The sequence below is a fragment of the Neovison vison genome, chromosome 8 (assembly GCF_020171115.1).
Source record: "Neovison vison isolate M4711 chromosome 8, ASM_NN_V1, whole genome shotgun sequence".
Lineage (NCBI taxonomy): Eukaryota > Metazoa > Chordata > Mammalia > Carnivora > Mustelidae > Neogale > Neogale vison.
Window position 1 is genome coordinate 107,455,807 of NC_058098.1, and position 27,370 is coordinate 107,483,176.

The 27,370-nt window shown below is 40.6% G+C and overlaps 1 protein-coding gene across 2 annotated transcripts in view; it reads right to left on the reverse strand.

Moving 5' to 3' along the window:
- Positions 1-27,370, reverse strand: part of TMEM87B (transmembrane protein 87B) — a 52,347-nt gene that overhangs the window by 3,362 nt on the left and 21,615 nt on the right. The window contains exons 9-18 of one of the 2 annotated variants that reach the window (XM_044261618.1): positions 24,569-24,668; positions 19,944-20,037; positions 14,312-14,383; positions 12,512-12,620; positions 12,370-12,428; positions 11,951-12,054; positions 10,141-10,214; positions 3,898-3,971; positions 1,291-1,343; positions 972-1,002 (exon numbers count right to left, since the gene is read on the reverse strand). In XM_044261618.1, the coding sequence (XP_044117553.1) occupies positions 972-1,002; positions 1,291-1,343; positions 3,898-3,971; positions 10,141-10,214; positions 11,951-12,054; positions 12,370-12,428; positions 12,512-12,620; positions 14,312-14,383; positions 19,944-20,037; positions 24,569-24,668 (770 nt within the window). Of the gene's footprint in view, positions 1-971; positions 1,003-1,290; positions 1,344-3,897; positions 3,972-10,140; positions 10,215-11,950; positions 12,055-12,369; positions 12,429-12,511; positions 12,621-14,311; positions 14,384-18,389; positions 18,462-19,943; positions 20,038-24,568; positions 24,669-27,370 lie in introns of both variants that reach the window. The other variant, XM_044261617.1, reaches the window with a different exon arrangement.

Sequence of the window (27,370 nt, forward strand, 5' to 3'; positions counted from 1 at the left end):
GTCTAGTGATGTATGCTCGATATCCGTTGGCAAGTTCAGAAAACCTGAACAGCCTGCCAGCTGGGAAACGTCTTGAGTTTAGAATTAGCAGGGAGACGTAGGGATGGGGCTAACATGGATCTCCGAGGCAGAGTTCCTCCGGGGATTTGCCTCACTTTACACAATTCATGTATTTTGAAATTACAAAATTATTTATCATATGAATCCTCTAAGTGCCCTTTTAAAAGCAATTCTCCAGGGCATGTCTTTCTGTAGAGTTCTAAATCCTCAAGTTCAACTCCTTTGTAGCCACGTGCGTGTCTACTGCAGCCTCCTCAAAACTTGCCACCTACCGTCAGATCAGCCTGCTGCGGCGTCACCGCCCTTCCCTTCTGTCAACACAGCCGCGGGTTCTCTCCTGCTCCCCTGGCCACCACCTAAATCATGCCTATGCTGCCACTCAGGGTCCTCTACAATTCCTTCCTGTAAGCCCCTACTCCCCGCATCCACCCTTTAATTCTTATAATTCAGACTTCTTCCCGTTGTGGGCCACACTCCAACGTCCAGATGATCTGTAACTCATTTTTCTCCCCCAAACCTTGCCAAATCCACATCTTCTATTCAAATCTCCAGGTTAATAAATGAATATGAGATAGAAACTCTATTTAATATCCCCACAAAATATGTTAAGTATAGATTAATTCAGACAAACTGCCATCTTAAAGTATTCTAAACTCTTAAAAACATACAAGAAGTTAGAAAATCGTAGACTTGAAATCTTGGAATTCTCGTTTCCTTCATACCCATAAGCGCTTATCTTTCTCCTGTTTTAAATGAGGATTGAGCTCCTTTACACTTTACTGACAAATGAGTGCAGCCTGCCAATCTGCTGACTTTATCATCATTTTATAAAGTTCCAGAATTTCTTTCTGAAATACACTTCTACTTTGTGAAAATAACAAGACTAAGAAAATACGCAAAATATGTTTTACCTCGTCTGAATCCACTAACACTGGAAGAGCTCTGAAACAAAACAAAAACAGACAACAATGTCATTAAAAGGCCAGTGTACATACTAAAGCCGAATATAGGCATAGTCTGTGATCTACAAATCTGGAGGAACAGAGCCAATGGAAATAAACACCTCAGTTCACCAACAAACATGACATGAAACTGGTAATTCGGTAGTGGTGGGGGCTTATAAAAACAGATAGAGGTATGATATTTGAAAAGCATATGACAAAGTATGAGAATTATCTCTTTATATGATATCCTAAATTTTAGAGTCAAACTTTAACAGAGGATATTTACACATCTGTGAATGAGGAGGGAATATTTTCTTCTACCCACTTCAAATCTTCATCCTGTAGAAATAAATATTTATATATTAGCATTTGCTTAGTATCCCTGAAAATAGAATTTTAAGGTATAATGTATATAAATTTAAACATTTAAATTCAAATGCACGATCCTTTTCATTTCCACATCTCCTAAGAAGTTGGCATGCATGCCACACAGAAATTATGCCAGTATTTTCTTAAACAGGCAAAGAAACAAAAATTCTGGATTTCAGAATTTCATACTTCTTGGTTTTCATTAGATTCACAGGTTTTATTTCTTTGTCCTGAAAAACCATAGTAGAAACACAGTTGATTTATAAGACAGAAAAAGCAAGAATACTGATTTTTTTTGGTTTTTTACTCCTAGCATTCATTATGCCTCCTAATTTGTTGAAGTTTTTATATCATGAGTTTATAATCTTTCGAAAGAAAAAGATGAGTTTGGTTTGCAAAAGCAAAACCAAACTGGAATTTGGTACTGCCTGGGGCAAATTTCAGTAAGTTGAATTCTGAACCAACTCTCTGTAGTTCTCAGGGATGACTGAGTTCAAGAGCTCCCAACAGCCAAATGTGGTATTGTTACACCCGATCCAAGAGATGGTGCAACTGGAGTACAAAATGACAAGCACCTAGTGACGACTGCTCCTCTGAAGTCGTTGTTAAAAATCAAGTAGTTGCTTATTACTAAATTTACAAAAGCCTATTTATTTCTGTCACTTCTATTTATGCTCATCTCTCTGCAGGAGACAAGAAAAGGAAAGCAGGTCGGTCAGGGTATCTGTTTCTTAACAGAGACTTACTTATGGTTATCTCACAGGGAGAAAGAAAAATAAAAGGTATATTAAGTATTTTGATTTATTAAATAAATCAAAATGTTTCTTTGTGATCTGGCTACATGGAATACTCTGGTTCTAGTATTAATCACATCTTGCTCACCTAGGAGAGAAACAAGGCAGCTGAGCCAGTATTAATAGGAACCCCAATTCTCTGAGTGAGTCTCAAGTAGAAATAAGTCTTGAGATAAGGCTTCTGATTAAGAGCTGATTGCCCTTAATTTAGTGAAATGAAGAAGTATTCCCTCGATGTGCTTGCAAGCATGGTAAAATAAAGTGAGACAGGGATGCCTGGGTGGCTCAGTCAGTTAGGTCAGCTTTCAGCTCCCGTCATGATCCCAGGAACCTGAGATCGAGTCCCACACTAGGCTCTCTGCTCGGTGGGGAGTCTGTTTCTTCCTCTGCTCCTTCCCCTACTTGCAATCCCTCTCTCTCTGTCAAATAAATTAATAAAATATTTAAAAAAATAAAATAAAATAAACTGATACATATCTCTAAAATAAAAGGAAAATACCTTTTTTTTTTTTTTTTTAAAGATTCTATTCATTTTGACAGAGAGAGACACAGTGAGAGAGGGAACACAAACAGAGGGAGTGGGAGAAGAAGGCTTCCTGCTGGGCAGGGAGCCCAAAGCGGGACCCAAACCCAGGACCCCGGGATCACAAACCCAATCCAATGGTAGATGCCCAACAACTGAGCCACCCTGGCATCCCAAAAGGAAAATATCTTAATGAATTTAAACTTTAATAGCTCTAACACCAGATAATTAAAACTGCTGTAATTTTTAAAAAAGTTTAAATCATGATAAAACTACTTAAAAAACACATTTAAAAAAATTATTATCAAAAATAAAAATGAAAAAATTTACCAAAACCAACAGATCAAACTGTACTCCTGGGTCATCTATACTGTCAGAATTTATAAGCATACATAAATTTCATAATCTGTTGATCACAACATATATAATTATAAGAAAGCAGAATATAAAACTATATGAAAGGCACTCCCACTGCCTAATTAATATGCATAAAATATTAAAAAAAAACTTATCTCTACTCTCTATTTGACCATTTTCTTTTTTTTTTTTTTTTTTAAAGATTTTATTTATTTATTTGACAGAGAGATCACAAGTAGGCAGAGAGGTAGGCAGACAGAGAGAGGAGGAAGCAGGCTCCCCACTGAGCAGAGAGCCCGATGCAGAACTTGATCCCAGGACCCTGAGATCATGACCTGAGCCGAAGGCAGCGGCTTAACCCACTGAGCCACCCAGGCGCCCCTTGACCATTTTCTTCAAGCTTCCACAGTTCTATAACAAATGCTAATTTTGTTAACTGCACAGGCAATACATAAAGTCCTTTCCTAACAGGTAGCAGATGTTATCTGAAGTGGCTTCAAAAATCACTTTAAAAATGTTGAAAAATTAACACAAGCTTCCACTATGTCAAAGCTTCTCCATCTTTAGTGTGCATGTGAGTCATCTCTGGGATCCTGTGAAGAAGCAGATTCAGACTCAGTAGGTCTGCGGTGGGCCTGAGCCCACGAGTTGAACAGGCTCCCAGCGACGCCCATGCAGCTGGTCCAAGAATGGCCCCGGCGGCCGGTGTCTACTGGCAGTAACGGCCAGCAGGCTTAACTAGTGTTGCTGCTTGGTAACACCGAATGTCACGCAAAAAATCTTAGTAGAAAAAGTTTTCCTGACAGTCAGAGAATGTGACATAGACTCTGTTAAAATATCTTATACTCACAAAATTATCAGAAGTAGCAGGTTTAGCTGTTCCATTGGAAACCGTTTTTGAGACTCTTAATTTTATTCCTTCAGCTATAATGAGAAACATTATAGAGAGAAATATATAAATTGGAAAATGTTATTTTCTTTCATAATCTCACATTTAATAACCCAACAAAGATATGTTTTTATAGAGAGATTTATATATATCTAATTATTCATATATGCATATATTTAAAGAAGAGTTAATACTGGAAGCTTCAGGCAGGGTGCTGACTTTAACATACAACTTGGAAATATAAGAGGAATGGCAAAAATTAATAGATTTCACAAATGTTTCAATAACAACGAGGTTTTCAAGATGCTAGTTTAGAATTCTAGTTTTAGAGGAATTTAAATATACAAGCAAACATAAATGCATATTTCCTTAGATAGTTCCGATACATTTTAAAATTTATGGATTTAAAAAATCTATAGATGAGGCGCCTGGGTGTCTCAGTCGGTTAAGCATCTGCCTTCAGGCTCAGGTTGCGATCCGGAGATCCTGGGATCAAGTCCTGTATCAGGCTCCCTGCTCTCTGGGGAGTCTGCTCCTCCCTCTGCCCCTGCCTCTCTCTCTCATGAATAAATAAAGAAAATCTTTAAAAAAATAAAATAAAAATAAAAACCTGTAGAATTTGCAGTATCATATTTAATAATAAAACATCTTTGACTATGCCTTCACTTCTCTGATGTGTACATTTTGGAATGTACCTATGGTCAAAATAAAATAGGGAAGAGGATTTTCTTTCTTCCTGTATGACCCAGGCTCTCCTTTCTGCAGCAGTTTCAGAGCAGAGGTTAAGAGCATGAGTCCTGGAACTAGACTGCCCCCCCTAGGATTCTGGCTCTCCCTGTGCAACCCTGGGCAAAACAGTTAACTTTTTGTGACTCACTGTCCCCAGCAACACAATGGGATAATACTGATCTCTACCCATAGGGTTCTGATGAGCATTAAACAAGTTAGTGATACAAGGTGCCTGACATGTAATTTATGCCCCATAAGTATTCATCTTAATTATTAAAATAATTTTTAAATTGTGTTTCTCCATAAACAAGGTCAATTGGTATATTATAATCATGAAGTGCTATAATGAATGAAAATGAGATCCTCGATCAAAAAATGTTTCCATGGGGGCATTTTTTTTTAAAAGATTTATTTATTTACTTGACAGAGAGAGATCACAAGTAGACAGAGAGGCAGGCAGAGAGAGAGAGAGAGGGACACAGGCTCCCTGCTGAGCAGAGAGCCCGATGCGAGACTCGATCCCAGGACCCTAAGATCATTACCTGAGCCAAAGGTAGCAGCTTAACCCACTGAGCCACCCAGGTGCCCCTCCAAGGGGGCATTTTTAAAAAAATATTTTATTTGTTTGACAGAGAGACACAGCGAGAGAGGGAACACAAGCAGGGGGAGCAGGAGAGGGAGAAGCAGGCTTCCCGCCAAGCAGGGAGCCTGATGCGGGTCCGTCCTATCCCAGGACCCCAGGATCATGACCTGAGCTGAAGGCAAACACTCAACGCCTGAGCCACCCAGGCGCCCCTCCATGGAGGGCATTTAAAATCCCAACATTTGAGATCTATTCTCTCAGTGGGGCAACACACTGATTTTTTAAATTAAGGTGCAATACAGATAATAAAATACACAAATTTTAAGTGTATAGTCTAGATTTTACAAGTATATACACTTGTGCAACTACCATCTTGGGTGAGCCCTTTAACATTCCAACATTACAGAAGGTTTTTAAATTCCTTTCTGGTCAATCCTAATCCTACCAGAAGCAATCATTGTTCTGATTTACATAATCACCATGGCTTAGTTCTGCCTGTTCTGGAATTTCACATATAGAACTATAATCCAGGGGCTCAGTATTCTTTTGGATTTGCCTACTTTCACTCAACATAAAGGTTTTGAGATTTATGTTGTAGTGTTGGTTACTTTTGAGATGAAACAGCAGCCCACTGTGTGGGCTACTTTATCTATTGTGTGGGCCACATTGTGTGGGTATACCACAAATACTTTATCTATTCAACTGTTGATGGACACTGGGCTATATCCAGTTTTGACCTATTAAGAATAAACCTGCTGGAAAATAATGGTGTACATCAGTATCTTTCTATGAATATTGCTTTCACTTCTATAATTTTTTCTAGGTAAATAGCTTGGCGTAGAATGGCCGGGTTGGGGGCACCTGGGTGGCTCAGTTGGTTGGGCAACTGCCTTCGGCTCAGGTCATGATCCTGGAGTCCTGGGGTAGAGTCCCACATCGGGCTCCCTGCTCAGCGGGGAGTCTGCTTCTCCCACTGACCTTTCTCCTCTCATGCTCTCTCTCTCGTTCTCTCTCTCTCTCTCTCAAATAAATAAATAAATAAAGTCTTTAAAAAAAAAAAGAATGACTGGGTTGTATGGTAGACAAAGGTTTAAGAACCAAATTGGTTCTTTTTAGAACCAAATTGTTTTTTAAAGAAGTCTTAGTACTTCACATTCCTTCCAGTAGTGTCTGAGTGATCTAGCTGTTCCACATCCTCTCCAACATTTCATGCTGTCAGTCTTTTAAATTTTAATCATTCTAGTGGGTATGTGGTGGTATCTCACTCTGGTTTTAATTTGTGTTTCCCTGATAACCAATTATACCGAGCACCTTTTCACATACTTATTGGTCATTCCTTTGTTTTCTTTGGTGAAGTGTCAAGTATTTTTTCGTTTTTACAAATTGAGTTATATTTTATTGATTGATAGGAATTTTACTTATATTTTGGATACTAGTCCTTTCTCAGATATATGTACAGAGAATTTTTTACTTAAGTCTAAGTCTAATTTTTTATTTAAGTCTAAGAATTTTTTATTTAAGAATTTTTTTTAAGTCCCTTTGTTTTCTTGTTTCTCTAGATGAGTATTTTAATTTCTGTAAAGTCAGTTTATTAGTTTTTAAAATTGTATGGTAACTCCTTATGTCCTAAGGTTATTAAGATATTTTGTTTTCTTTCAGAAGAGTTAATAGTTTTTTTGGGGGGGGAGAGGCAAAAGGAGGAGAGAGAGAATCCTAAGCACGTTCCATACCCAGCGCAGAGCCCAACATGGGGCCCAATCTCACAACCCTGAGATCATGACCTGAGCCGAAATCAAGAGTCAGACATTTAACTGCCTGAGCCACCCAGGTGCCCACAGAAGAGTTATAGTTTAAGTTCTCACATCTAGGTGTGTGGTCCATCCTGAATTAATTATTATGTGATATCTGTGTAAGGATTCTAGGTGAATTTTTCTCCATGTTTTCATCTAGTTGTTCCAACAACTAGATTTGCTGACAATACTATTCTGTCCTCATAGAACATCCTGGTTCTCTTGTAAAGATTAGTTGGTGAATGAGGTTTCCAGTTTGGAGCTACTTTAATTATTAATTCATTTTATTATTAATATTTATAAATATTTATTTATTTATAGAGGGGGGAAGGGCAGAGAGGGAGGGAGGGAGGGAGGGAGAGAGAGAGAATCCCAAGCAGGCTCCACACCTAGCAGGAGCTTGATCTGGGGCTGGATCCCACAATCCTAAGATTATGACCTGAGCTAAAACCAAGACCAGGACTTTCAACCAACTGGGTCCCCCAGGTGCCTTTGTTGCATTCCTTTTAAAAAATAAAACCTTTAGAAACCTACTATGTGAAATCAATTGGGTACTTATTAAAGTACATTCTTCAGAATGTTATTAATGCAGTAACATCAACAGTTATCAACTGACCATATACATGTGGATTTATCTCTGGACTTTTTTATTTTTTTAAAGATTTTATTTATTTTTTTGACAGAGAGAGACACAGACAGAGAGGGAACACAAGCAGGGGGAGTGGGTGAGAGAGGCAGGCTCTCCACTGAACAGGGAGCCTGATGCAGGGCTAGATCCCAGGACCCTGGGATCATGACCTGAGCCAAAGGCAGACGCTTAATGACTGAGCCACCCAGGTGCCCCTGAACTCTATTTTGAAACACTACCGTGTTTCTCCATCCTTCTGCCAATATCACACTATTTTGATCAGTATAACTTGAAATTTTTATTAGTCTTGAAATTACTATAAGTCTATTAATTTTATTTATTTAGATAGAATTTCCACACTATAAAATGCACCATCTTGAAGTGTACAATTCAGTAGATTTCAGGACAACCATCACCACTAATTTCAGAAGATTTTCTGGATGCCTAGGTGGCTCAGTCAGTTAAGCATCTGCCTTCTCCTCAGGTCATGCATGACCCCAGGGTCCTAGGATCGAGTCCCACATCGGGCTTCTTGCTCAGAGGGGAGCCTGCTTCTCCCTTTGCCTCTCCCTCTGCTTCTCCCCTCACTCCTGCTCTCTCTTACTGACAAATAAATAATCTTTAAATGGTACCTTTTTAAAAAGATTTTTTCTTTATTTGACAGAGAATGAGAGAAAGCCCAAGTGGGGAGAAGCAGGCAGAGGGAGAAGGAGAAGCAGGCTTCCTACTGAGTAGGGAGCCTGATGTGGGGCTCGATCCCATAATCCTTAGGTCATAATCTAAGCCAAAGGCAGACACTTGGCCCACTGAGCCACCCAGGTGCCCCAATAAATAAAATCTTAAAAGAAAGAAAGAAACAAAAAAAAAAAAAGGATTTTCATTACCCTAAAAAGAAACCACATGCCTATTAATCTGTTTCTATGGATTTACCTTTTCTTCTTCTTTTTTTTTTTAATAATGTTTCTTTTGTTTTTAAAAACATTTTATTTATATATTTTACAGAAAGAGAGATCAAAAGCAGGCAGAGAGGCAGGCGCGTGGGAGGGGGGCAGTGGAGGGGGAGCAGGCTCCCCACCAAGCAGAGCCCGATGTGGGGCTTGATTCCAGGACCTTGAGACTATGATGTGAGCCAAAGGCAGAGGCTTAACCTACTGAGCCACCCAGGCCCCTCTATGGATTTACCTTTTATGGACTTATCATTTAACTGGAATCATACAATTTGTGATCTGTAGGATTGGCTTCTTTCACTTAGTATAATGTTTTCAAGATTTGCCCATGTGGTAATTATAAGAATGTTCGGGCTCTTCTAGGTCCTCTTCTTTTTCACACATATTTTAAAATCAGATTAATTGGGGTGCCTGAATGCCACAGTCAGTTGAGCGTCTGACTCTTGATTTTAGCTCAGGCCATGATCTCAGGGTCCTGGGATCAAGCCCCATGTCAGGCTCCATGCTCAGTGGGGTGCCTGCTTAACATTCTTTTCTCCCTCTGCCCTACCCCCATGCTCTCTCAGTCTTTCTCTCTAAAATAAATTTGAAAAAAAAATTTCTCTAAAATAAATAAATAAAATCTTAAAAAAAAATTAACCATTATTTTTAATATTAACTGTTTTTTAACATTAACCATAACACATTAACTGCTTTTTGTTTTGTTTTGTTTTTTTAAGGTCAGTTAGAATTATGATTGGGATTGTACTGATTCTACTCATCAGATTGTGGTACTGACTGCTTAATAATATTGAGAGTTACAATTCATAAACACATTATAGCTCTACACTTACTTATTCTCAGCAACTGAATAATGTATTGATGTTGCCTTAACAAATGTTTCAAGTACTATGGTAAAATTAATAAAATGAGGGGTGCCTGGGTGGTTTAGTGGGTTACAGCCTCTTCCTTCAGCTCAGGTCATGATCCCAGAGTCCCAGGGTCCCAGGATCGAGTCCCGCATCAGGCTCTCCTGCCTCCCCCCCCACCCCCCTGCCGCTTGCCTCTCTGCCTACTTGTGATTTCTTTCTGTCAAATAAATAAATAAAATTTTAATAAAATAAAATGATAAAGTGCTATGTAGAAATTAATTGAAAGATGAAAATAGTACTAAAACTGTAATTAGAAATGCTATGGGAATGAATAGATATCTATAATTCTGAAAAGCAAGAAGAGGTGATTCAAGAAAATTTAGCAATCCTCATTAAGAAGATTATTAGGAGCTAAGCAAAATGTAATCTAAATTACTAGTATGGAACAGTATACCTACTTTAATATTTAGACTTTAAAAGCAAACAGGTAACAAAAGTTCAAACTACATTAATGATCATGAAAATTTTATCACTGACTTCCTTTTGTGGCTATCTACCATAAAAGGGGTTTGGGCAGCTATAGTTTTAAGATTATTTTAATAGGAAAAAAATGTATCTGACTTTGTAAGTAAAGGTACAATACAACGGTCATTTAATAAGAAAACATGTCACTTACTTAAATTTTCAGATGGTACCATAAATTCTTCAATTTCATCATCAGAATCATCGATTAACGGCATGAAGGCATATCTACATCAGAAACAAGGAGTAGTTTTACTAGTACGTTTAAACCTGTTCGGTTTTTAGTTGATATCTAAAAGCATCATTACATATGAAAATATTTACATTTTAAAAATTTCTTATAAACTCAAATAACAAATATTTAACTATTTTTACTCTCAAATTAGGAAAGATTATTAGCAATGCAACAGTGAAGCTGGAGCTCCAAGCCCTGCTGGTGAAAAGCGTAAGATCTTTCTGGAAAGCAGTTCTTCAGTGTTCAGGGAAGGGAACTTCCTGCTCTACTTTTTTTCCTTCCTGTCAGGTTTACCCTCCCTGCCCACTACTTGTAAACTTAACCCCTAACAAAAAGTGAATTGTTTATCTTACTGGTGAAAATAAAGCGTACTGACTGAGCCACATTTGCTAGGTCAAAAATATATTCAGAAAGCATTGCTGATAATAACAGTAATCCTAGAAGCAAAGTGCCTAATAAATAGGGACTGCTTCTATAAATTAGGCTACATTCATATCATGGAATGCTAAAGAGCCATTAAAAATAATGTGGGAGATCGAGGGAGAGCTGGCTGGCTCCATCAGTAGAGCATGCCACTCTCAACTTCAGGGTCGTAAGCTGAAGCCCCACACTGGGCATGGAGCCTACTTAAAAAAAAAAAAAAAAATGGGGTAGATCTATACAAGATGATATGGAAAGATGCATCTTAAACAAGAAGGTGAAGAGCAGTGTGTATGTATGTATTTCTGCATAATTATTATATACTTTTACAAAAAAGATGTATCTATTAGAGTGTGTGTGTGTACGCGCATGCGCGGATGCACACACCCGCACAATAGGGTGGGGCAAAGGAGAGAGTAGACTTGGCACTGAGTTTGGAACCTGACTCAGGGTTTGATCTCATGACCCTGAGATCATGACCTGAGCCAAAACCAGGTGCCACCCAGGTGTCCCAATTACTATGTACTTTTAAAAAGAGAGGGAGAGTGGGGCACCAGGGTGGCTCAGTGGGTTAAAGCCTCTACCTTCGGTTCAGGTCATGATCCCCGAGTCCTGGGGTAGAACTCCCTCTCTGCTCAGCAGGGAGCCTGCTTCCTCCTCTCTCTCTCTCTGCCTGCCTCTCTGCCTACTTGTGATCTCTGTCAAATAAATAAATTCTTAAAAAAAGAAGAGAGAGAGAGAGGGAGAAACACACACACAGTACATACTTTTTAGTTCCCTAGAAGGGCATTCAAGAAAATTCACAGCCCTTTCCCTGAGAAGAGGAGTGAGGCGAGGGCAGATGGGCTTTCCCATCACATGCAGCCAATGGAACAACCTGAACATACGACTCAAGCTCCTTCTGATATTGGCCCCACTTTTCCTTTTCAGCTTTACTTCCCTCCAATGTAAGCAGTATTAACCATAATCAAATGTCTCAATGACCACCAAGGTATACCATGTTTTCTGCCACTACCTCAGAAAATGTACATTTTTTCTCAGCTCAGCTTTTCATGGTTCTGCTTCTTTCCTTGAGAAAGATGCTGCCTTTCAAGGAGGCTTCCTCATCCCTCTTCGGTCTTCCCCCGTACTTCCTAGTTTATACAAATCTTATTTCACTGTCTTGCATTATGTCCGTCTCCCTACTTGACTGTGTACTCCTTTAAAAGCGAGGACTACTTCCTCAGTTTCTATAAATGGGCTTTTATTTGAACACAGGAGCAGTGATCAACAAATGCTTGCCAAACTTCCATTTTCCTATGTTAGGTACCTCTGATTGTTTGCTGATGGTCTCCACAAAAACATTATTACAATAAGGATAAGTGAAAAAAGGAAGCTCCAAAATGCATCATCAACCCAGCGTTCCATCCAATCCTATAAGGACAGTTCAAACATGAAATGTTTAATTTTTTGATAAACACAGATAGACTTCCCATTCAAATAGTGTACAATGACAAACATGAATGAAATCTTTCTAACCAGTCCATCTTCCAAATCAGTACATTTTTTTTAAGAAAATAAAAACTAAGAAGAGCTCTTTATCAAATTAACATGAATGCCTACTTCAACCTTTTAACTAATCAGATAAACAAAACCCTAACACAAATTATATACTAGAGCATCATAAAGAACTTCCCAAAATAGTATAATTAAAAATGAAAACTGTTTAAGTAGGAAGATTATACTTACTGATTGACATTTTGCAATTCTAAATGTCTTGGTCGTCCACACCATAAACACTATAGAAGCTGAAACACACCAAAGAAGTCACCTTTGAAGGAACATATAATACTGAAATAATTTATTATAATAAGAAAATTAAATAGCTTACCCAGTACAGCAAAGATCAGAGTATTTGTAAAGTGCCTGTATAAAGAAAATTTCACTGTGTTCTTTCTTAGTCTTAGAGTCTTCATAGTTTGTGCCAAACTTATAAATATGTGCAAAAAGTTAAGGAAAGACATTTTAAATAGTAACAGTTTAAAAACAAAATAAGAATCTCCTACTACATTTCTAAAATTAGTACTGGTAAACATAGTTCCTGTAAAAACACAAAAAATATTACTTTAGCCAATATTTGTATGACCACAATACTTATTTTATCACAAATCTTGCTTTTCATTTTACCAATGTCTGAACTAACTAAATTCTGGGGAATACAAAAGGCAAGAAACCCTATGATGTTCTCCTTCAATGCCCAGCTCCCAAAATACAGGATAGAGCAGTATATACACTAAACAACCAGCCCTCCCCTTAGGCCAGTGACTCTTACAGATCACATTATGACATGCCCTTAGGCTTGTGCCTTTGTCTCTGTTTCTTATTTTGTTCTTTCCAGTCTACTCTCTTTTTATCCTCTGAATGACCATAAGTAAGAAGGGAGGTCCTCTATCAATTCCACTGTATAAATTGAAAAATGAAATATGTTAAATAAAACAAATCTGGACTTGGGTCAGGAAAGAGATTACTGCAACAGGCAGAGGAGGTTTACCGCCATGGGGAGGATTTTCTAACTCTTAAGATCTGCAAAAGTCCCACAGGTCAGGCCAGATAGGGCTTTGTTTTTGTAGGGAGGGTAAACAAGACTGGAAAGTAGGTGTGGGGAAGTGGGTGGCATGACTGGCCAGCTGCTCAGGGAGTACCTTTCCCTGAGGTGTGCAGATTCTCAAGAGGGGCCACTGAGGAGGGCTGTGGTGGACAAAGGCTCAGGGACCTAGGGAGGGAGACCGCTTAGTCTGGTCCAGGGAAGGAGACTGCTTAGTTTGGCCAGATTGGTCAGTGGGGAAACAGGTCTGGCCTTGTCACTAGTAACAAGGGTTATCTGGGAGTCTCATGTACGTCCTATTAGACTTATGTCTCCTGTAAGTTCTTTGGAGTAAACCTTTTCCTGGAACATGAAAGGGTGAGGGCTTTCTGAACCAGGGCTGTTTTCCAGGAGCACTGGGGTCAGGTAAAGCTCAACCCTGTCAAGTATGAAGAGTCAAAAAGAGGCTTCTCCACTGATTCCTTGGCAATGAAGCCGGGATTCAAGCCAGGGCTCTCTTTGTAAATGGGAGTTGCTTCTTCTGGAGCGCACTACCAGGTTTGTTCCTGAACCGTATGCCAAAAACAACAGAGTGGAGCAAAAGAACAGAAGCGGCAAACTTTGTATTTATGCCTGTTTTAAATTTCAAATACTTCATGAATCAGAAACTTCATGGTAGTACTCACAAAACTGCTCTTTAGTCTTTCTAAATGACCAGTGAGTTACAAAAGAAGATCAATTTCTAAAATAACACAATACAACCAATTAAGGCTACTGTCAGAATTTATAAAAATGTAAATATGCTGTATTCATCTAACATTATCAAGAGAAATACCTTTTTTCAAAATTCTTGACTGAAATGAATTTTCTATGTTAAAAATATGGTCACACTGAATAATTCAAAAGCATTTCTGAGAAGCCGAGGAATAAAAAGATCAGAAGCAAATTTAAACCTGCCTAAACCTCCCCTTACCAGGACACCATTAAATTTAAGTTAAGCTTAAATCATTTCTCCCCTTAAAGGAAAGTGGTGACAAAAGCAAACAGGCCTGGTTATCCTGAGGTGAGAAGCAACGGGAACGTGCTGTTGCAGTAGGAAAAGGATATCCACCAGCACAAGCCAGAGTCAAGGAGAGAGAGAGGGAGACTGGCCAGAAGCACAAGATCAGAGTCACTTGCCTGCAGCAAAACAGCACAAAATTAAAATAAGCAGGAAAAAAAGAGGAAGGGGGCTTCATGAGAAAAGCAATGGCTTTGATTTTTTCAGGTTATTTCTAGTTTTACTTCAGAACCGAACTGTTACAGGACAGCTGTTAGATTCACCGAGCAAAGCAGAGTCGTCACGCAAGCGCTCAGTTCTGTATATAGACCTGCTTCTTTTGCTTGCCATTTGTAATAATTTAAAAAATCTACTCTCTGTCAAACAGCCATCTAAAAGCAAACATGGGAAAATCAGGTGCCAGCTGAAATGGACAAAGTTTCTTCATCTCACCATGAAACACTAACCAAGATAATTTTAATTTCTACATTTCTTTATGACTCTTATTTCAAACTGCTTTATTAAAAATATGGATCATTGGGCGCCTGGGTGGCTCAGTTGGTTAAGCAACTGCCTTCGGCTCAGGTCATGATCCCGGAGTCCCAGGATCGAGTCCCACATCGGCTCCCAGCTCCATGGGGAGTCTGCTTCTGACCTTCTCCCTCTGACCTTCTCCCCTCTCATGCTCTCTCTCTCTCACTCTCTCTCTCTCAAATAAATAAATAATAAAAAAAATAAAAAAAAATATTAAAAAAAAATATGGATCATTAAGCAAACTAAATTTTTTCCTTGTTTCTCTTATCTCCCCATTCCAATTTGGTGCATTATGTGTTGGAACAGTCCAAAGTTAACACTGTCCATAAAGGTGATAAATTACCCTCATTCAAATCTCGATGGAACTGGGCCTTTAGAGCTGCTTGTCTTTGGAAGTTCCTGCCAAGCTGCATTACTATTTTTTCCCAGTGAACTACCTTGTGGATGGTTAAGAACAAATCTTTGAAAAACGTATCAGTAATACCAGGAAAAAAGATAATACAGATTTTTTTAAATGCCAGGTCTATAGCTCAGTTAGTTGACTGAAAAACATACTCGCTAACTTCTTAAAGGTTCCAAACATATACTTTTGGAGACAATTCCAGATTAAGCAGATTATCTTAAACTCACTTTCTAAATGCACAATGATAGAAGGGAGGAAGTGAAGATCTGGAGCTGGCAATGCTGAAACTATCAGCTAGGTTCATCTTCCACGATTTTGCCCACCCTGTTGGCACGTAAGTTCATTCTACCTGCCCCTTCTCCTCGGGTCAGCCAAGTATCCCTAACGAGTGATGCGGCTGCGGCAGAACAGGAACCACGGCCCCTGGGGATTAGCTCTCATGGCCAGAGCACAGTTATGGGCAGAACTGAGCAATATAGTTCACCTTTTTTAATAGCTCAATGTCTTTAAATGTGTTTTCATGTGAAAAATATAAAAATTACACTACTGTAAGCTTAGTATCATTCTTGGAAAGGATGTATTTAAGTATAATTTTTTTCATCAAACATGGATTCTAAACTAGTAGCTCTGAACAAAAGTAGAACAGATTTTTAAGCAAGTTTGGTCAGAAACAACTCTTTAAATCTGGTATGATTTCTTAACTACATACTCCTCAGACAGCAGGGAATCCATAGATATAATTTTGTGAACATTTTTAAATGCCCCACTGCAGGCAAAACTTTTGTGGGTGTGTGTTTCTAATCTTGTGAAAAGAGGCTCCCCAGCTTTCATTCACTTTCAAAGGCATCTTTGGTCCCAGTACCCAAACAAGGCTAAGAACCAACCACTGCTTTAGAGAGTAGGGATGGTAAATTAAAAGGCTTTTTTCTTTTGTTCTTAACTTGGAAGCATACTAAAAATTCACAAACAGGAGTTTAAAGAGCAGACACACTGGGTTTGGAAGAAATCACCACAGGGGACTCAAAAAGGCCATGTATGTTAGCATGCCTCCAGAAAGGAGGGCTTCCTTGCAGAGGAGGAACACAGGCAAACTCAAGCCCTCTGGCCTTCCTACAAGAGGTAAAGATGAGAAAATGGAAAGAAATTACAAGGAAACAAAAGAACAGTTAATATTAAAAGCAAAAAGACAAGTATCAAAGACAATGGAAACAAACAAAAAACTTGGTAAAAATAAAATCTATCCATAGAAAAGAGTTTCAAAGAGGATGTAAATGCAGAAGAAAGAGATAAAAATAATGTTCCGGGATATGCGTAACACTGCATTCTGCTCTGACCAGGTCACAGTTTCTATAGAGTTCCTCCCATTTCCTCAAATGCGAATTAGAGGGCCCTGCCTCGAAGTTGAACAGACTCCACTGGAGTCACTGAAGCAGTGAGGAGGGTCCTCAAGGTTACTTTGCGTCTAAAACTTCTCCTGCAGTAACATGGTGTCTGCCTCACCAACATCACTGAGGCTGCTCTCTTGCTGTCCCATTGTGACCTCCGGAATGACCAAAGCCACGTATACCTTGGCAGTTCATCTCTCTGTAGTACTGGCCACTGCTGACCACCCCTCTTTACCAAAGCTTCTCCTCAGAACAATTTCTAGGTTCTTCTACCTCCCTCTACGCAGGTGTTTCTTCCATGCATGTTTCTACCCCCACTGGGCACCATCCTGGTCCTCTCCTCTCTCACTAGTCTATGTGTTCTTGGGTCACTTCCATGGGCTGCAACCTTCTTTCACATGAAGATGACCTCCAATATTCATCACCAGTTCCAATTCCTCTTACAAACCCAGACAGGGATTTCCAACTCTCTGCTTAACACTAATGCCTTAGGCGGCTCACATTTCATCCATTATGGTCCCTTCCCTAAGTTCATTACCTTGGGGATGGCAACACTGTCCCCAGCCACCCACTGAGACAGCAAGACCTCTCTGGAGCTCTCTCCCTTCTTTTCCCACCCATTTCTACTAAGTTTATCATCTGGAGTCTTTTTTCCATTCCCTCTGTCTTATTTTTAACCCTCACCATCTCTTTTTTGGACTACTGCAAATGACTCTTTATCAGACTTCTATCTCTAGACTCTAGGATCTCCTTTTCCAGGTCATTTTTACATTTTTATTTATATAAGATTTTAAATTACTTCTATATCCAATGTCGGGTACGGACTTACAACCCTGAGATCCAGAGTTACATGTTCTTGGGGCACCAGGGTGGCTAAGTTGGTTAAATATCTGCCTTTGGCTCAGGTCATGATCCTAGGGTCCTGGCATCAAGTCCTGCATCAGGCTCCCTGCCTAATGGGGAGCCTGTTTCTCCCTCTGCTCCTCCCCCTGCCTGTGCACTAGCTCTCTCTGTCAAATAAATAAAATCTTAAAAAAAAAAAAAGAGTTGCACACTCTTCCAACTGAGCCTGCCAGGTGCCCCTTCCAGGTCATTTTTAAATGTCATTCTTGAGTTCTTTCTAACACAGATTTCACCATGCTGCTCACCTGGGCAGCTCTGATTTCCTTTCCTTTCTCCCGACAGAAAGAACATGAGACTCTTGAGCTCGTCATTCTATCTTTCCCTTCCGGCCTCGCCTTCCATGGCTCTCCCACATACATCCAGTTATAGGTAAGCTACTGTGGGACTTTCTATCACTGCCCCCATATTTTCATGCTTCCAACTATTTGTTCCCCTCTATTCTTCCCAGGATGCCTTTCCCCCAATTCTTTTCCCAGTTAACCCAATCTGTTCTCTTGGTCACAATTTAATGTCACCACCTCTGTGAAGTCTTCCCTGGTTTTTGCACTACAATTACTTTCTCTTTCCTCTTGTTTGCATAGCACCTCTTTAAAATGGCAATTACTATTGCTATATTGCTCTGAGTTATATGTTTGTCTTCCCTCCCAGAATGTGAATTCCTTAAACAAAGGGACAATAGCTTTTTCTTCTCTGCCTCCTCAGCACAGGGCACACAGTGAGTACTTAAGTTTGCTGAACTAACAGAAAAAATAAAAGATATTCTTTTTGGGGGGAATGATAGCTTTTCACCTTTAACTAAATTCCTATACTGAGGTTAAAAATAATGTATACTTACATTTCTTTCTATTATTATAAATACAAACTGAAAGTAACCTGATTTTAATGATACAGCAAACTACTTTAGGACATGGTAAAGGATATGAACCATACAAAAATGGAGTCAATAACTGCCAAAATAATGTCACCAAAAATAACAGCTAAATGGTTAGAACCCTGAAAGATAAAAATGGAGGAAAAACCTGAATGTAAACATTTCACTGTATCATAGAAATTATATGAAAAAGAAAAAAACCACATAAAAGTTTTATTTCTAGTAAAATTTGTGTCTAAGCATATGGAAATTTTTGTTTTGGCAGCAACATCTACCTATTCAATCACAATATAAAATTGTATTATGAAATGGCAAGTAAAACATGTCATGTCCCCCGCCCCACTTAGGTCAATTTCAATCTCTCCCCTCTCCACACCAATCCTACAGCCATGGCCACTAATGAAGTGGGCTCCTGATCTTTCCTACTATCTGTGAAGGGACATGAAAAAAAGAAAGAAAAGGAAGTGTGGAATGGTAAAAACAAACCATAGGTGAGACACTTTGATCACAAGTTAACAGAAAATCATACTTAAAAATCACACTGAAGATGTTGGCTATGTAGAATTTTAAAGAAATACAACATATATATATATCTGTATGTGGGATACTTATCTTTTTTCTTTCTAGCAGACTAGTTCCTGTAAATTATATACACAAATGCGAAGCTTTTGTGTACAAGTAAAATAAATGTACCTTTCAAAGAGTCAAAGATGGAAAGCACAGGTGTATTTAATATAGAAGGCAGATGTATCAAAGATAACAGAAAGAAGGAGAACGAGGCTTTTAACAAATTGAACAAATACCCTGCTTCAAGATCAAAATATGGGAAGTAAACTTAATCTGAAACATAAGATCATTCACTCTGTGCAGTGATCTGATTTACACATCTAGTCCAAAAAACATTTTGGGTAAAAATTACTAGGTCCTTTGAATAAAGGAAAATATAATAAGCTGATTAATCACTCAGTTGTCAACCATACTATTAAGAAAAACGGAGAGCTAGAAATCTAGGGGTTTTCCCAGATATAAATGTTCTGCCTCCTCTTAGAGAATAAAGCATTGCAGCCCACATAGCCCGAGTCATTTCCCCCTGGATGCTAACTTTTCATGGTTCTTCCAAGAAGGGAGTCCACTGAATCCCCACACACTGAGTCCCCAAGAGCTGGAGAATACTTATAACCAAACAAGACTTCAGAGTGATGTGCTGTAATGTCTGCATGTGTGATGGGTACAGTTAATTCTATTCACTTCCACATGTTCAGACCAAGGGTTAAGGAAGAACTGAATGCGTTCAGACTTCATAGTGACAAAGACAAATGTTCTTTATAAAGAATAACTGTGAGCGTTTTTGAAATGCAAACAATTCCTGAGCTGACATCAAGTGGTGCCTTCATAATCAGTCAGACTTTAAGAAGTGCTCTGTCTGGACTTTCAGGAAGTATTTAAAAAGGGAAATAAATATTCCTTAGAGGGAACAGAAAAACTCAAATTGGGCCTTTTTCATAAATGTCCTATCTTTAAAAGTTCAAATCAGGGGATAGAAAGTAAAACCATATTTCAGAGCAATAACAAAAAGGGATGGAAGTGAATTACGCGGTTTTTACCCCAATAACTCTCATCACGCCTTCAATAGCTGCGAAGATAAAGTAAAGAATCCCCAGTCCGACCACCCGGTGCATGACTGTTCCTAAACGGGGCCTGGAATGAGAAAGAGAAAACAGGAAAAAAAGAAAAAGCACCAGTAAGTAAAATGCATCTGAACATAGTAACTGGTCCCATTTCCAACATAGAGAAGTCATCATCTAGTCAGATCAGTCTGCCCCCTGCATCCAGCCTATGCTTCCTCAGTTTTTTAAAAAAAAAAAGTCTATTTCCCAGGAACAGGGCACAAACAGGCTTAGGAGAAACAGGCCTCCTGCTCTAGGCCTAGAAGCTGTACTGATGCCCAGAAAGCAACACGCTGAGGCCGCCCAGGTGCCAAAGGATTAGCATAACCAGGTACTCACTGCACCGTCTGGAAGAGGGGCTTGAGGAAACCTAGGAGGCTAAGAGCCAACTTGTAAGTGTCCCTGGCAGAAACAGTAACTTAATTCTTTCATGAACATTACTTAAAAACTGTTCTGGTATATGTTTTGTTAGATAATCCACCGATTTTCTGACTTGGGCAGAAAAAGAACAGGAGTATTAGGAGATTGAATTCTTTTTTTTTTTTTTTTTTTAATTTTTATTTATTTATTTGATAGACAGAGAGAGATCACAAGTAGGCAGAGAGGCAGGCAGAGAGAGGGGGGGAAGCAGGCTCCCTGCTAAGCAGAGAGCCCGATGTGGGGCTCGATCCCAGGACCCTGAGATCATGACCTGAGCTGAAGGCAGAGGCTTAAACCACTGAGCCACCCAGGCGCCCCAGGAGATTGAATTCTATTCCCTTTCTTCTCTCAAACCCAAAACAAGAGGGCTAACACACTGTAGCTTCCATTCTTTACACTGAAAAAATTAAAATAACATTTTTGGTTTTCTTTAAAAATATCAATGATTTGGGAAGATGCAAAGACAGTGATTTTTGTGATGAGCAATTTGAAAACAGAACTGAAATTTCATGAAATCTGCAAATGAGAGCACAAACATTTCAGCTCAAAAACCCTCTGGCCAAAGTAATTTGAAGAAAAAACTAATTTTGGAAAAATACTTAATGTAGTCACTTTAAAACAAAATCCAACTAAAAATTCAACTAATAGCCACAGCTTATATTTAAGACTCCGTATCTGATTTAGTTCACCTAAATTCTGACTCATTACAGTCCCCTAACTGGAACCTTCCACCTGCGAGAACCATGAGTGCTCTAAAGTTCATAACTAGAACTGTGGGTTGTATAAGATTCTACACGAGGACTCTGTGTTCTGTACACCGTATTAAGGTCAAAAACAAACAAATCTCCCAAGACCCCAAAAAGCATTTGAGAAGGAGTCTCAATAAATACCCAATGGAAAGGTTTCCTGGCCAAAATCTTCCTAACTACATCAATCTCAAGCTCACAAGTTTATGTGTGTGCATTCAGTGCATATTTATGAAGGGCCTACTATGTGCCAGGAACTACAATGGGGCCTTAAGCAGCAGGACACAAGACAGGCAAAGCTCCAACTCCGCAGAAGTCACACTGAAGTGGGGGGAAGAGACAACAAATCCTGATATATGCATCACGCAGTGCTGTAAAAGGGGTGAGGGTCCGAGTGACCGAGGAGGGTGTGTACCCTATTGCGAATCCCGACAGCGCTAGCCTCCTTGGGAGAGGACGGTGAGCAGAGGCAAGAGTGAGGAAGCAAATCATGCCCAGGATCCGGGGAAGACACTTACAGGCAGAGGCCTTTATTGCACCGTGGTGGAAGTGTCTGTTGTGTTTAAGGAACAGCAACAGCAATAAAACCAACAGGACAGGGCAGTGTTCAAAAAGGGAGAATGGCAGGAGGTGAAGTCAGCCATCTAAGAAACCACACAAGGGAATTGGGTTTATTTAGCAAGATGGGTGCAAAAGTAATGAGATCTTTGTTATGTTTAAAAAGGATCATCTCAGCGGATGCTGTGTCTAAGAAGACTGACCGGAGACTGGGGCAGATGCAGGGAAACCAGTTAGGAGAGTACTCGAGTCATCTAGGGAGAGATGATGGTGTTTGGAACCAGGGTGGTGGCTGTAGAAAGGAGGGGTGGGCTCACTCTGGGTGTGCCCTGACATTAGAGCCAAGAAACTGGATGAGCGTGCCCCAGGGACGTGAGTCGCTGGAACAGAGGTCTGGGGCCTGAGCCTGGAGCACTTCAGTGCTGGAGTTCAGGAAGACAGAGTCTGGCAGAGAAGCTGTGGAGGAGGAGCCAGGGCTCCAAGACTCAAACTGCCACAGGGCCCTTGCACAAAGGCTAAGCAAGGCCATGTGGTTTGGCAACAGAGGTCCAGGTGACTGACATCGAGCAGTCTCGATGGAGGAGTGGAGGCAAAAACCTCATTAGGGTATATTCAGAAGAAAATGAGTTGAAGTGGCAAGTACAGACAATGCATTTGAGAAACGATGCTGCACAGGGATGAATAGAAATGAAGGGGGAGGGCGCCTGGGTGGCTAAGTGGGTTAAAGCCTCTGCTTTCGGCTCAGGTCATGGTCCCAGGGTCCTGGGATCCAACCCCACATCAGGCTCTCTGCTCAGCGGGGAGTCTGCTTCCCCCCATCTCTCTGCCTGCTTCTCTGCCTACTTGTGATCTCTCTCTGTCAAATAAATAAACAAAATCTTAAAAAAAAAAAAAAAAAAAGAAATGAAGGGGAAGCAGAGGAAAGGGCCAGCTGGGATGGGGGAGGTTTGCTTCGGAAGATGACCAAAATAACAACATGCTGATGGCAGTGATGCACCTCAAGAAAACGGATGACCCCGGAGGAAACACAGCCGGCTGCTGGAGCAGCCACTGGACACATGAGAGGTGACAGGATCCAGACACAAGGGCAGGGGCAGGACTTAACCACTGCCTTTCAAGAGGAGGAAAACGCTATACATGGTTCAGATATGGGGGGACGGCACAGATTTGGTGGCAGGAATGCACTGAACTCCCTTCTGATGGCTTCCATTTCCTTGGGGAGTAAAGAACCAAGATCAGGTAAGATGGACATGGGTAGGGAGTCCGAGGCTAGAGGGGAGAGAAGGGGTAAAACAGTCTTCTGTAGAGTGGGAAAGGGACTGCCAACTGGCAAGAGGATCTAGAAACTGCCAGGGGCACTAAGGGCACACTTAAGAGTTCTGGGTTACAAAGAAGGAAAATGAGCCCACACTGTGGTCAGGCAGATTCTGCTGCTTGGGTATGAGCCTGAGGCTCAAGGGAGGCCAACAAGGAGAAAGGCAGAGGGCTTTGGGTGTACGTGGGCATTCAGCACCCTATAGGATCGATGAAGGATGGCAAGGATCAACAGGCCAGAAGCCACACTAGGATCAAAGAATGAAGTGACCTGATCTGATAGGAAAAGTAAATGGGAAACAGAGAAGATGACAGCTGAAAAGAGGCTTAACATTTGCAATGATAAAGAGGGTACAGTTAAATATAATAATAAAGTCTAGAAAGTGGAGTGGGAATCATAATTGAGGTGAGGGGACAGGTGAGAGCAGCTGAGGTGGGGAGGTGAGATCGGGTTACTCACAGGAGCACCCACACGGATACGAAATCACAGGGAATTCTGGCACACAGGGAAGCGCTGAGAAACAGAGAGAACCAAGTACTCGGAGAGTTAAGGGATGAGGACAGAAATCTGGAACTTGAAAGGCAACTGCAGTAGGAAGATAAAGCAGGTGCTCCAATTTGAAAGCTTGAGCTTCTGGGAATTGGAGAGTTTTAAAGAAGGAGAACGGTCCAAACAAAAGGGCAGCGAGGATAAAGAGGACAAGCTCTTCCATGGTCACTCCCAGTGACTCATGGGCATGGGAGAGAAAAGATGGGGCCCAAGAGGGTCTGGAAGAAGCAGGGTCCTGCCTGGATGGCCAGGTTTTAGTCTGAAATCTGCTGACCTGTTTAGTCCTCTCTCCCTTACAATACTCAAATACAATTGCAAAAGCATAATTTGGGGTGACTGGGCGGCTTAGCCTCTGACTCTTGATCTCAGCTCAGGTCTTGATCTCGAGGTCGTGAGTTCAAGCCCCACGTGGGGCTCCATGCACGGAGCTCCATGCTCCAAAAAAAGCATAACTATGTGGCTAGGAAAGAGAAAATGGTTTGAACTTTAAGAATCATTTAAAATTTTCCTATCCTTAAAGGTGATGACTTATTCATCTAACTATAAAAAGCCACTGGAGGGGCGCCTGGGTGGCTCAGTAGGTTAAGCCTCTGCCTTCGGCTCAGGTCACGATCTCAGGGTCCTAGGATCTAGCCCCACATCGGGCTCTCTGCTCTGCAGGGAGCCTGCTTCCCCCTCTCTCTCTGCCTGTCTCTCTGACTACTTGTGATCTTTCTCTTTCTGTCAAATAAATAAATAAATAAAATCTTAAAAAAAAAAAAAGGCTACTGAAATTCAAATTCCAGATCTTTATCTGAGGACAGTGTAAAGTGGTGACGTACATGGAAATCCCTTAAAAACACGTTCTTGCAGGTGTTTCCCTACGGGGTTTGTAGAATGATACTGAGATGTGTCCAGTTTCACAGACTCATAATGTAGATGGCAGGAGTCACAAGACTGGAAGCTCGGTATCTTTCCAACATGCCAGTACTTACTTCACAATGCCGTAGCCCAGACTCACAATGATCACGAGGAGGCGAGCCAATGTCCTTTTAACTGCAGATATCAACTCCGCAAATATCAATAAACCTTGGGCTGTGGAGAGGAAAGAAAAGAATTCATTCTGTATAAATCTAGAGGCCTGCCACCAAAATTCTAAATATGTACTGTGTATACCTACATTCGGACCCCAGATGAACTGGCCATATTTGCTTTAAAGGTCAACTAATCCATCTGATGTTTGAAAGCCTCAGTGGAGGGGAATTTGCTACTCCTGGAGAATTCACTGACCCCGTATTTGCCAGCACTATCAGGCACCGCTTGCATACAACAATCTAAAAACTGTCTCCCTCAATTTCCCTCTGTTCTTGTTCTTCCTGTGAGGCTATGAAGAACTACATCACTCTTTCTGTCCTGTGTATATTTGAAAACCATAAGGTCCTCTAGTGCTTTCTTTTCTCCAAGTTGCCTTCATCATTTATTCACTCATGCTCCTACTGTGTGACTATAATAGGAAAAGAGACACCATGATCACTGCCCTCATGAGATTATATTCTGGGTAGGACAAGTAAACAGACACAACAAGACAACTCAGCGTGATGAGTGCTACAGGCAACACAGTATCTCCCAGGACTGTGAAGAAGCCAACCTAATCCACACCTGAGGAGGGTACAAGTGGGTTCTCAGAAGAAGTAATATCTAAGTCAGGATTTCAAGGCCTAGTAAAAATTAACTATTTGGGGGAAATAAAGGGGAAAGCAAAATTAAAGGTACATGAAAAGGCACGGAGGAGAAAAGAGGAAAAGTAAAACATACTGCAAGAATTCAAAGTTCAAGATGTCTGCAGCATAGTGCAATGAGGGACATCAAGAAAAAAGATGGTCAGAGAGGCAGGGATAATCACACAGGGTTTTCAGGCCATGTTATGAGTCTGGATTTTATGCTAAGAGCAGTGAGAAGTCATAACAATTAACAAGGGTGTAAAAAAGGAATTGGTAAACTATAGCCCATAGGCCAAATCTGGCCCTACATCTGCCTTTGTAAATAAAGTTTTATTGGGACATAGCCGTGCCCACTTGTTTACATGTTGACTGTGGCTGTTTTTGTGCTACAATGGCAGCTGACTAGTTGAAACAGAGACTGATGGCCCATAAAGTCAAAAATATTTACTATATGGCCTTTGCAAAGGAAGTCTGCTGACTCTTGGAATAAAACTGACCACTTTGTTTTATCAAGATTGCTCTACTTAATGGCTTGGAAAGGAACTGGGTGACAGACAAGGAAAATGCTAAGGAGGCTATTCCAGAAATCTAGGTAAGAGATGGTAAGAGCACAGTGCTGGCAGGAAAGACAGAAAAAACAAGACAGACATTCAGAAACCAGTAGTAAATCTACCTACTTATTTTTGTTTTCAGCTCACAATTCTCCAACTTATCCACAAAGAATCACAAGAGACCTTATCAAATGCTTTGCAGACAGATGTGGAACTAGAGGGAAAGGAAGAGGGTGGAAGAAAATGGCGCCAAGATTGACTGGCTCAGCCAGTCTAGGTTTGGACTACAGTGAGTCAAGGACAAGGGCAGAAAAGGTGCGTTCCTTTTCTGCCATAGAGAGACTGAGAAGTCTGTAAGGCATTCAGAAGAGTTAGCAGGTGACCAGCTACTAGGTCTGCAACTCAGGACAGACATCGGGCCAGGAGATTAAACTTCAGGAGGAAAACAACGGCTGAGCCCTCCAAGACAGCATGTGGAATGTGAAAAGATCTAGGATGACAAATGGTTAAGGGTGGTGTGTTTTCAAATTCCTTCATGAGCCGCTTAGTCTGGACTATTTCCCCCTTGGAGAAAAGCGATTATACAACCTTCCTGGTACAGCTAGACCTGCCAAACAGGAACCTCCAAGTCTTCACTGCTAGTCCTCCTGCTGTTACCAAGGTTGTAGGAGCTAGTGGGAGGCAACCATCCTATAATCGCCCGTGCTGAGTTTACTCTTCATCAGCTTCACCCTTTAAGTCCTTTAAAAGTTGCCCATTGGTTCTTCTGTGATTTGTACTTCAACCCCAAGATCAAGATCTTGCCTATTAAGTTTCACCTTTCCATTAGGATACCAAAACTCTTTGATCCTTCAAATACTTTCAGGTGAGAAGGGTCCATCTAAAATTATTATCTATACCCCCAGTATTAACAACTCTGCCAACATCACACTGTCCACGGAATTTTAGCATGTATTCTCTGCATATGCATAGGTCTGCAAGGAACATTAAGTGGATCATAAGGAGAAACCAGCAACGAGGTCTAAAACCTATGAGGCAGACATTATTCAAAACCTCCTTCTAACCCAGTGGTTCTCCAACCTGGATGTGCATACTACAATCACATGGGAAGCCTCTCAACAGAACCAATTCATAGGCCTAGGCCAACCACAGCCTCTGGCCCTAAGTATTGTCTTAAATTCTTCAGTGATGCTTACGTGCACCTGGGGATGAGAACCATTGCTCCAGACCAGTGCTGTCCAACAGGAGTTTCTGGAATGATGGCAATGTTCTACATCTACGCTGTCCAATAAAGTAATCACTGGCCACGTGTGGCTCTGAGAATCTGAAATGCAGCTAGGACAACTGAGGAAGTGAGCTGCTGTTTTTTTTTTTTTAAGTTTTTATTTATTTATTTGACAGAGAGAAATCACAAGTAGATGGAGAGGCAGGCAGAGAGAGAGAGAGAGAGAGAGAGGGAAGCAGACTCCCTGCTGAGAAGAGAGCCTGATGCGGGACTCGATCCCAGGACCCTGAGATCATGACC